At 33.1% G+C, this 12,291-nt stretch overlaps 1 protein-coding gene across 1 annotated transcript in view; it reads left to right on the top strand.

Moving 5' to 3' along the window:
• The window catches only part of TRDN (triadin), a 379,865-nt gene that overhangs the window by 102,573 nt on the left and 265,001 nt on the right, over positions 1-12,291 (top strand). Inside the window, exons 6-8 of the mRNA XM_034669079.1 lie at positions 1,028-1,087; positions 3,278-3,337; positions 10,365-10,535. Of these exons, the coding sequence (XP_034524970.1) occupies positions 1,028-1,087; positions 3,278-3,337; positions 10,365-10,535 (291 nt within the window). The remainder of the gene's footprint in view (positions 1-1,027; positions 1,088-3,277; positions 3,338-10,364; positions 10,536-12,291) is intronic.

The raw sequence follows: 12,291 nt of genomic DNA, 5'->3' as shown, positions 1-12,291 counted from the left end.
TCTCACCTTTCACATCCTTAAATGTCATTTCTACTAAGGGACATTCCTCAAATGCACAGACTAGTGTAGGTCTCTGAATGCCCCCCTGAATATTTTCTTCATGGCAATTATACCAACTGCAATTAAGTACTTTGCAGTTGTTTGCCTAACTTCCATTATCCATCAGCTTGTTGACATCACAATGGCAGGGATAGAGTCTCTCTTACCTAACAGTCTTTAGTACATAGCAGGTACTTTCTACATTTTTGTATAAATGACAGGTGGAGAATGTAATATTGGATTGAAAAAAAGATATGTAATAGGAATATTGAAAGGTAGATTGCAAGAGGTTGGTAAATGAACAAAAGTGGAAATAAAAGATGAATCCTGGATGACTCCCACGTTTCTAGCCTGACAATTGGACATGCTATTAATAAGAGTTATGACTAAATTATGGGGAAAGATTTTGACTTAAATTTGAGCCTTACTATATTAATTAATTGGAGCACAGCTCATAGTAAATTAAATTTAGTTTCCTCCAAAAGGATTTGGTGTCATTCTAGTCTCATCGCAATATATTTTCAAAAACTTTTAATGTGGAATGTTTCTGTAGAAGAGCAACACATACAATTTACGTTGATTTTATCTTGCATCAGATTCAGAAAATTATCTCTCTGTTTTTCTGTCTTTATATTTTGATGTTCTTCCAGTGTTGAGCTGGGCCCCTTTGGCATATAGCATGATAAATTTTTAAAGTTTTCTACTACATGATATTGAAGTTACAGGTTTGGAGAAGCTGAGGTGTATTCTTACCTTTGCAATCAGACCTGGTTTGGGTACAAGTTTGTGCTTGGATATGAAATGAAAGTAGAAATAAAAAATTTATAATTATCTTAATATTTAAACATCTAACTATTTTAAAACCTCATTCCAGTTAAAAAATTTTCAAAAGCAGCAGATAAGTTTTTGACATCAAAAATTGCCATGCAAACATTTCATTATTTATTCCCTTTATTTAAGTGAAAAAGTATTGTCTGTTTCTTTCCAGTTGCACAGCGAGAAAAAGAAAAAGTAAAAGTAAAAGAAAAAGAAAAATCTGAAAAGAAAGGTACGCAGTTATTCTTACTCTGTTCTTACACATGTGTGAGTGCATATAGGTGGGTATGAATGCGTGTGTTTGTGTTTAGATTCTTGAATTTTTATGTGGTTAGATATGTTGATATTTTGTTTTGGTGATGCTGCTTTTGAATCTTCATTCAAAGATTAGTTACTAATATTTCCTCAAGTTTTTAAAATTAGTTTCGTATTTCACATTTAACTTTAATTCATCAAAAATCCATTTTGATGTACATTGTGAAATAAAACTCTAATTTTTTGCCTTTGTTTTAAAGGGGATAATGTCTAGGATCTTTGTGCTAGATTTCAGCTGATTTATAGGGCCACAGTATGCATAGCCTGCTGCACTAACTCCTGTGAAACATTCCACTTAGCTGGAGTGTTTTATAATATTTTAGCACTCAGATCAGTTGAAACATGTTTCAATCTTCCTTATTCTATACTCACATTTAAAATTCTGAATTAAATAGTTGTTTCTCTATTAATGTTTACTTAGTAATAATACACACGAATTTCAATATAGCCACATTCTTTGTTCTAGAAACAGGTGTCCATTTCCCTTCTGCTAAGTTATGCAGAACTATGGGCATCAGGTTCTATGTACTCTGACTAAATGAAATAATCTGATATTTCTCATGATTTTTTCAACTTTCACAGTGGCTAAATATTTTTCATTAAAAAGTATTTGAGAATTTGTTGCTCATAAGTTATAAAAGTTACGGGAAATTTTCAAATTGGAAAGCAGAACGAAACGCTTCAAGCGTCCTTTGATTCATTATATACCAATTAAAGGAGTTTGCTTTTTATAAAGTTATTATACCATGGCCTCATGACCTTGTGTGAATTGTGCCTTTCTTAGCTTGGCTTAGTGCTTCTTCAGCTAACATTGTCCAAGCTACTACCCATAACCCCAAATAGTAGTGGAGATGGCTGTGGGGCGGGCTGAGAGGTTAAGAGGCTGACACCAGGGCAGGGAGGGCGAGGCACCTGATCTTTCGTTAGCCCTGCAATTGCCAGGGTCACTTGGCCTTTAATGGAGCACTGTGCTCTAAGCTTTCTGAGGTTTGCTTTACCTCTTCAAGATTCTGGGAACTATTCATCAGCTGTATGTTAAAAGAATAGTTTTTTACATACTTAGGCACATTTTTTCTTTTATAATACAAGTAAAGCTGATGGACATTGATGTTCTTATTATATAGCTGGAGAAATGGAAATAATTGGGACTCTAATTTTTTATTCTAATAATTTGGCTGTTTCCTTAACCCAACTGTTTAATTAAATGCCTTATTTTTTCATATAATTTTCTATAATTTCTTTAATTCTCATTATTCTCCAATAAATAATACATAAATGTTGAAAAATGTATGGTGGTTTGGGAAACTACCAAACCACACACAGTTTAATACATTTGAACAATGGCTAACCTGCATATACTTCTGCATGTCTCAGGGCTCCTTTACTTAATAGAAGTTAGTGAAATAAATTCATATTGATTTATTAATTTATTACATAACAATGAGAAGGTATAATGTTTCAGATATCATGTCAAATACTATTCAATTAAGAAGTTGCCCTTGATCAGTAATCATTTGTGATTACATTATACTTTATTGGCCGTTCTCTACCTGAAGTGCTATTTCTTAGGGATTATTTGGAAAAATTTTCATTAGAGTGGAAGACATTTGGTAAAGCAGTGACCAGAGATGCTAAGCATGTTTTCAATGCAGAAGACAGTCCCTTATAGTAAGAAATTAATTCTTCTCCAAATGTCAATTATGTTCTTGTTGAGAACGTGTTCTAAATCAAAGCTCTAATTCTGATTTAAATATTTAATTAATCATAGAGAGTGTTTCTTCCTGATAAAATAACATCTTTTGACAAATTGTTATAAATTTGCTCTATTTGTCTTCCCTGAAAACTTTACCTATTTAGAATAATAACTTTAAAAAGGAGAGTGAGACTAGCTTTCAAAATGCTTTCTAAATCTTAATGCCAGGTCTTTTAAATTGGGCTTTTACAGTTATTATTACATTGGTATCTTTTTATTTCTAAATCAGACTTATTAATGTCATCTATCTTTAAAATAGTTCATGATTTTGGTGGCTATAAAAATTGAGGTAAAGAGAAACTTGGTCTTGAAATCTACTAAAAATATGTACTAATGTAAAATTTTCTGTTTAAGCAACTCACAAGGAAAAAATTGAGAAAAGAGAAAAACCAGAAACAAAGACAATGGCAAAAGGTATCTTTTCCCTTTATTCTTTCCTCCCTCCCTCTTTCTTTCTTTCTTTCTTTCTTTCTTTCTTTCTTTTTCTTTCTTTCTCTTTCTTTTTCTTTCTTTCTTTTTCTTTCTTTCTTTCTTTCTTTTTCTTTCTTTCTTTCTTTCTTTTTCTTTCTTTCTTTCTTTCTTTCTTTCTTTCTTTCTTTCTTTCTTTCTTTCTCTTCATACCCAACATGGAGACCAACACAGGACTCGAACTCACAAAGCTGAGATCAAGACCTCAGCTGAGACCGAGTTGGACACTTAACCCAATGAGCCACCCAGGCGCCACCCCACTTTATTGTTTCTATAACTAAGTTTTTTTTTATTTAAAGGATTACATTTTGGGTGTCAGAGAGCTGGATAATTATAAGCATTCAGCATTTCCTTTACATAAAAATTAATTTGGTCTTACATTTAAAATTTAATATTTTAGGGTGCCTGGGTGATTTAGTTAGTTAGGCATCTGCCTTTGGTTCAGGTCATGATCTCAGGGTCCTGGGATTGAGTCCCGCATCAGGCTCCCTGCTCAGCAGGGAGTCTGCTTCTCCTTCTACCCCTCCCCCTGCCCGTGATCTCTCTCTTTCTCACTCTCTCTCTCAAATAAATAAAATCTTTCTAAAAAATTAATTAAAAAATAAAATTTAATATTTTAAAGAATAATAAAACTAAATATTTAAAATAATAGAGACTCTGAAAATGTGAGAGGAAGATGAAAGGCTTTTCCACACACGGTGGGAAGAATTTGGAATCCCAAGACCTTTACCACTTGCTGTCATCCCCATAGATACCTTATATTACATGGCAAATAACACTTTGTAAAAGTAGTTAAGGTTGATCTAACATACAGAGTTTATCCTGGATTATCCAGGTAAACTCAATGTAATCTCATGAACCTTTAAAGCATAGAGATGTGACACAAAAGAAAGAGATTTGAAGTGTGAGAAGGATTTGCCCCCCATTGCTGGCTTGAAAATTGAGGAGAGCACATGGACAGTGTGAAAAGAATTTTGGCAACATGTTGACTAAACTGAATATTCTCCAGAGCTTCCAGTAAAAAATGCAGCCCTGTTGGCAATTTGATTTCAGCCCTGTGAACCTTAAGCAGAAAACTTAGTTGAGCCACATTGTGCCAAGACTTTTAAACTTTGGAAACCGGGAGATATTAAATGGATATTGTGTTAAGCAGCTAAGTTTGTGGTAATTTGCTACTATAGAGATAGGAAACTACAGAGATAGAGATATTTGGTTTACAGCTTTTGACCAGCAGTACACTTTGAGTTAATTTTAGAAGATTCAAATTCAGGATTTATTTTTTTTTCAAGAAGAAAGGATAATGCATATATCTTGATTGATTTTGATATTTTAAGCCATTGAAGACCAAAAGTATGTTAATAATATACCCCCAGAATCAATTAGAATATCAATGTAATGTTATGTATTTTGGAGGATTACATAAATACTAAATTATAAATTTAGTATTCTAAATTTATTTGCCAGTTGTTTGATGTTAAAAAATATGGATTCTAACTGATAGGTCAACCTTATCTCCTAAATTTAAATTTCCTCTTCCTATTTTAAAATATAGGTTTTATGTGACCAGTATATTTTAGAAATCCCAGTTCAGTATTTTTAAAGGACTAATCATTCAAATACACATTGGGATCTGCTTTCAAAATTCAATGTGTTTGTCTACACAATGCAAAATAACTAAATATTTCAGGCAGATTTTTTNTTAAATATTTCAGGCAGATTTTTTAAATAATTTTTTTCAAGTGATAACCAAATATCATTTTATTAAGATAGTTGGATTATAAACTAAAACTTTGTTTCCTAGAAGGTAGCATGAATTTAGTCTTAAGATGAAATTTATAACTAAGTATATATTATTTTATTCTATTTAGTTATCTTCTGTTTGATAGATTTGAAAGAAAATAAATTCATATATATGTGAAATCTTAAAGCTGGTAGGGATGTCAGAGATCGTCTCACCTAATTACCTAACTTAACAGGTGAATAAACTGACCTTCAGGGAGAAAAAGCAATTTGCCCAGATCATATAACTAGTATGTAATTATACTAAGACAAAACCTCAAGTGAACGGAGTATAATCTAGTATTCTTTCCAAAGATAAATAAAGGTCTTCAAACATCAATTATTCCTTCAACAAATATCTAATTAATACTGTACTAGTTATTTTTTGCTGTGAAAACATTACCACAAATCGAGAAACTTAAGTCAACACACATTTATTATGTCAGCTTTTGTGGGTCAAAAATCTGGGCATGGCTTAGCTCAGTCCTTGCTTCACAGTGTCTTACAAGACTGTCTTCAATGTATTAGACAAAGCTGAAGTCTCAACTGGGGAAATATAATTTCCAGGGTATTTATATGATTGTTGACAAGATTCGGTTCTTCAAGACCTGTTGACTCAGGGCCTCAATTCTTTCTGACTATTGGCTGGAAGCCATTCTCGGTTCCTTGCCACATGAGTCTCACTAATATGTAGCTGGCTTCATCAAACTTAGCAAGAGAGAGAATCAGCTAGTAAAACGGAAATAATCTTAGGTAGACTAGTCATGGAAGTCATGTATTATCGGTTAGCAGCAAATGCATAGGTCAGCCCATATTCAAGGGGAGAGGAATATACAAGCATATGAATACCAGAAAGTGGAGATCATGGGTGGGCCATCTTAAGTCAGCCTGTCTTGCCACAAATCACAAATATTTTATTTACATCCTTATATTCTTATGGGGGAGATAGATGTAGGCAACCTGTATATCTATAAATTGTGTGTGTATACACACACACAAATATAAGTTTCCTTTTCATTTTATGTATGTATATATACATTATGTTAGGAATATAGGAAATACATAGGAAATGCTCTTTGCATAATGGGCAATTTTGGGGAAAACAGACAGAAATTGAAAGGTATTCATTACAGTATGTGATAATTAAGTTAGAAACAAGGATAACCTATTGTATTTGAGAGGTATGACCAGAGTTAAAGTAAAATCTCCTCTGAAGACTTTGATTACCAGAGGCACTCCCGTGGAACATAGCACGTTTCATACTCTGTTTCAAGCACAGCCTGTCCAAGAACAGCAACTCCGACTTCCTCCCTGGTACATGTGTAGGACTTCATATCCATTGTGATAACTAGCCTATCCCTATAGTTCATTAAAAATAACGAAGACAGGAAAGAAGTAGAAGAGATGATGGCAAGAGAAGTAAGTGGGGCAAGCCAAATCCAGGCCAGGCTGTTGAACTGGCGGAAAATGATCCTTAGATATTTGTGTACTTGATGAAGTAGGGAGGTTACTAGTCATTGATCACTTTCAGAAGACTTTCTATTGTTCTCACTGGTTTGTGTATATTTATATCTCCCCTCATATGTCTTAAAATACATTTTTGGTATCAACCTCAGAGATTAATACGAATAATATTATGCAATTTAATGTAATGCGGAAATGGGTTAGTCATTTTGGTTCTACGGCTTCTACTCTTGCCTTATTAGTTGCACCATGTTTAGCAAATGGCTTTTCATTCCTAGATTTCTCATCTGTAAAATGAGTATAATATAGTAATTCCTGCTATACATCAAACTCTAAGTTCTAGGAAAACTCCAAAGACCTCCAGGCATGCAGGATATGAGGATTTAATATTAGAAATTCTTATGTACTTATTTTTCAGTGCCCAAATTCTTTTGTTCACATTATTTTACTTATCTTCACAACTTCCTGAAAGGAAGAAATTGCAACAGTGGTATTTTTTTTTTTTTTACTGAGAGAAACTGAGGAACAGAGAAATGAAGCAGTTGTCAGGTCCTTAATGAATGAGAGCTAAAATTTATTATATCCTAACTCCAAAAATGAAGAGTATGTTAGTATGTTTATTGGATAATGTGATTTCCCTATTTTGACATTAGACATTTTGATGCTAGTAGTCACTAACAGGTAAGGTTAATCCCCAAGCGAATTAAACATACTGATGTCTTTCTTTTGATTAGACCATTTATTTTTTATTCAACAAAAATCATAAATTAAATATCTTCCTGAATAGAACTGGGTGATTTGAATATAGCATGACAATACTTTTTGCTTTTTCATTCCTTAGTGGTCTCCTCAATCCAAATGTCACTTAAATTCTTAAAAAAAAAAAAAACCCCACAAAAAAAACCAGGAAAAATATTTTGGCATAAAATTTAAGAACACCTACCCAGTTTAATAAAAATGAATAGCAGTTGAGTGTTGCTTTAGTTTCATGGTATTTACCCCATTATATCCACATCACTGTTGAGTTTTTACCCATTTTCATGTGAGGCAAACTTACTCCTTTCAAATATGAATCTCACTGACAAATGTCTAATAGGTGAGGAAAATTTTGTTATTTTTATACTTAAAACCATTGATAAAAATGAGTTTATTTTAGATGTGGTCTTGACTTGAAGAAAAATTATCTTTTCTCATTTATAAATTATTACGGCATTAAAAGTAGATCTGAATTTCATATATTGGTAATCCATGGTGTGAAGTTAAGGTTAAATCAAGTGCTGCCTACAAGTGGGTAGTAGTTTTGTGTTTTCAGTATCTTTGGTATAAACAAAAAAGTATAAACAAAAAAGTATAAACAAAAAAGTATAAACAAAAAAACGGTAAATTTTTCAAGTTTTGTCAAGTTCATTTTAAACCCATATTTACATATGCAATCTGCTTATTGCTATATGTGTATTATATATACAGAGAAACATGTACTGTCCTCTCTTCTTGATCAAAAGTGCTAATTCCGTAAACATTTATTTTTTGTTTTCCCCAAAAAAAAGCACTGTGCTAGACATTATGATGCCACAAAAATGAATAATTTCGTTCCTATTCTCAAGTTGCTCTGATAGGGAAGAGAGATGTGTGAACAATCATGTGTAATACAAGGTATATAACAGGCAAAAGCAGGTGTGCTTTAATAAAAGTTGAGGCAAATTGAAGCTCAGGTGAAGGCATGATTAATTCCAATGGCTGTGCACTTTGTGGCATATGCACTGAGTGCAAAGAAATTTATATATGTGGAAAACATAGAAAACATAAAGAGTGAAACCTGGCAATGTCTGACATGTAGAAAATACAAGAGATATTCAAGAAAAAGAAAGTCTAGTGGAGGAAGAAACTTTGGAAAGATGCTATGAGAGGAGAGATAGGACGAAACCAGATCTCAAAGGGTTTTAAATGCTATCCTGACCTTTTTTATCCTGCTGATCTTCAGAGCTCCAGCAACTCGCTCTGAGCCCACACCACGCTAAGCTCTCTGGGCGAGTTCATTGGTGAACATAGATGAGTTGTGTGAGTCTGAGGTGTTGTTGGCATCTCAGGGGAACTTCCTCTGTAGCCAGAAACTAATAAATATTTGGTGTGATGTTCTGGAATTATGTTGATTTAAAGTCATTTGCAGAGGGCTGATGGTTTCAGTCACAGAAATCTATGAATCTGCTGTAGGAAAGAGCAGCAGCCAGCAAAGGAGATTTAAAAATGGTTTAAAGGAAGTCGAAGAAAATCCCCAGTTGAATATAGTTACAGAAGCCCCAGAGACATTGGAAATTTGTGGAGTAACTGGGTGATTTCTGTATAAGAGTTTTATGTCTAAGCAACTTTGGAAAACAGTGCATAGAATAATCTCCCTCTTTGAAGAGTCTCAATAGACTTTAGCTTTGAGAAATTTCATAGTAAAAAAATGGATCCAAGTTTATTTGATCATAGGAATATCCCCATACTTCTAACATAGTAGCATCATCTTCCTGCAAAGTTTCCGAGGAACAGTGCTCTAGGAAGTTTGGTCCGTCCAATTAAATGCAGTACCACAGATGATTTTGGTTTTGTAAGCATCAGCCATTATCATTTTCATTCTTCTTTTCATGGGACTTCACGATATTATCCTGCATCAGTCTCAAATTATTGCTTAGTGTACTAAAGTTAAGAAACTTGATTATTTTCATCAAATTTTTCAACATAAGTGATAATAAAGCCTATCTGTTGCATTGACAAACGACATGAGAAAGTCCACATTGCAGTAGACTTACCGTGGTGTCTAGTGATTGTGTGTGGCCCCATAGATTGAATAGTGCCCAGTGTGTAGCATCTATATAAACAGTGTCCCACAAAATATGTGCTGTATTATTATTGCTTTTCGTAAAATAACAGAAAGACTCACAACCTGATTAGTTCACATTTCTAGTTCCTTCCCCCCAAATGAATAGAATATCAAATAAAGAATATGTGTGTGTAGAATATATGTGCATATATGTTGTAACTAACATATATTTTCTAATTTAAAACCCTTTCTGTTCACTAAGATATATGTCAGTGTTTAAAGTCATTAGAATTATTATTTCTGACTTAAGATAAGCAGGAGCTAATATCTCAATTTCTGCTCTCTTTCTTCCTCCTTTAAAATCAAGTCATTAGAGCCTGAGTGTTTCTGAGGTATCCTTTAATGGATTTTATTGTGTAAGTTCTCTTAGTCACTACCAGTGCAAGTAATTTCACATTTGTATTCTCAAGAGTTATTTTTAAAAAATACTACGTTCAGTTTCTTGAATGACTTTTAAGATATTTCTGCTGTGGAACAAAATGATTATATCCTTTTAAAAAGGCTCTTTGGTATGGGCCTTGCCTTTCACTGAGCACGCCTGTATATACATCCTCTGTGTACTTCAAATGGCTCCTTGTTGATATGCTAAGCTGGTAGTTACCTAAAAGGTAATGTTTTCATGTACAAATTAAGAAAGTGTCCAACTTGCAAGTGAGCTACTTTTTAAAAATACTCTAGCATGTCACTTCATAGACAATATGAAAGTTAGATAATAATAGTCACAAGTATGTATATCAGGGACCCTATTTTTTCCATTGTTTTTCTTTTCTCTTTCTTTTTTAAATTGTTCTTAGCAACCACTGAAAGATGAAATGCTGTATTGCTAAATAAACAAAAATAATCCAACTTGTCTTTAACTCTGTACAGAAGAGAGGAAAGCCAAGGCTGAAGAGAAGATTAAAAAGGAAGTGAAAGGTGGGAAACAAGAGAAAGTGAAGCCAACAGCTGCAAAAGTCAAAGAAGTACAGAAAACACCACCTAAACCCAAAGAGAAGGAGGGGAAAGAGACTGCGGCTGTGTCCAAGCATGAACAGAAAGGTAAACATTCAGAGGAGGTGGCCAGAGGTTCTAAGAGAGCACTGGGCAAGAAGCAAATACAGTGAAATTAAAAACTCAAAAAGATTGAGATCAGACTTCAAATGGGAGTAAAAAGACTTGTATATTAAATATACCTGAAAGGAGATGCAATAAGTGGGAATTAAAATTCATTTATGGAAAGACTGAAATGTGTTCACATACCTAAAGATGCATTTTGAAGTCTTTTTAAAAGAGGATTTGAGTTAGTTATCTGAAGTTATTTGAAGGCTGAAGATGAGTGTTAAATTCTTAAGACACGGGATTTCTATTAAGCAGTAGAAAAGCAATTTTATGTTTCCTATCGTTTGGAGAACAGCAGTCCAGGAAAAATGACAACAATTTTCAAGGAGTTTTTTAAGGGGGATATGTACAAATTATATAGAATAAGTATCATAAAAACTATCCATACATTCCTGTTGTCTCTGTAAGAGCACATAGTTTAGAATATACATTGAATTATTAAATTCAGTTAATTTAATGAGCAGGAAGTTATAGGAAAAAGAACTCTCAAGTTTCTTTGCTACCTTCCACTGACTAAACTGATGACTTTAGAAATCTCCATATCTGACTTTGTGCTGCTCTTCAGTAAGAGTGATGTCAACCTTACATCCCTACTTTGCAGAAATAGAGCATTTAAATGGAGGTGGAATATAAACCTGAAATTCTTTATGGAAAGGTGTTATAGAAACATAATAGGATGGAGTTTTCAGAGGGAAGCCGAGGGCTTATCCCACATCTCTGCCCCTTGTTGAATCTGTTCTTCCTTCCCAGCGCTATGCTGCTACACAGTCCTAAGGCTTCCCGGACAGAATGTGGGGTCTACTCTGGACGGGCTATTCCTACAAATGTTTCTTAGGGGTGTTACAAAATAAAACTTTCCTTTACTCTGGTAATTTTGAATAGTTATATTTGAGGACTAAACTTAAGGAATGGTTTCTATGAGATTTTCATTAAAAATCATGAAAACTTTATTACTGAGTAAGTTATTTGGACAGTGGAACTGAAAATAATTTTCACCATTATAAGACACAAGATACGACATTTGCAATCCACACATTTTTTCTTTTAGATTCCACATACATGTGACATCACGTGGTAGTAGTCTTAGCAACCTCTCTTGTATTTTGTCTTCGAATAACTTTGTTCCTTTAATTCACAAGTAATATTTATAAATTTTGATTTATTTGACAAAAGATATATGTTTCTGAAAATGTATTTTAAAAAGGAAAGGAAAGAAGAAAGAAAAAACTTCAAACTTCTCTCTCTCTCTTTTTTTGTGACCCACAAAATTATGAAATAAATGAAAATCACCTAAATTTAAAAATCTGTGGATCACTAAAAAAAGAGTGGGATTTTAAAACTTTGGAGTCCTAAAAACCTTTCTTCAACTTTAAAAAAGATTATATCACCTTGAAAAAATTAAAAATAATGTTATTACCTCTCTTAAAACTATATGATATTTCTGAAATATTTTGGGTAGAAAAAAACTATAGTAAGTAAAGAGAAAATATTTTGAATGGACCATCTTACTGTGATAGAAAACAGGAAAATTAGTCTTCTGACTCACTGATATATCTATTTAAAATGATTATCAAGGTCCTAAAATACTTTGCATTTTAGATTGCTCTTTAAAGATGAAAATAATCACATGAAACCAGCTGAAATGTACCAAGTATATTTTTATTTTTTGTCCATAAATACAGTATATAAAAATCCA

Source organism: Ailuropoda melanoleuca, chromosome 10, assembly GCF_002007445.2.
Source record: "Ailuropoda melanoleuca isolate Jingjing chromosome 10, ASM200744v2, whole genome shotgun sequence".
Taxonomy (NCBI): Eukaryota; Metazoa; Chordata; class Mammalia; order Carnivora; family Ursidae; genus Ailuropoda; species Ailuropoda melanoleuca.
The sequence above is the reverse complement of the archived record's forward strand: the minus strand, read 5'-3'. Positions and strand labels throughout refer to the sequence as shown.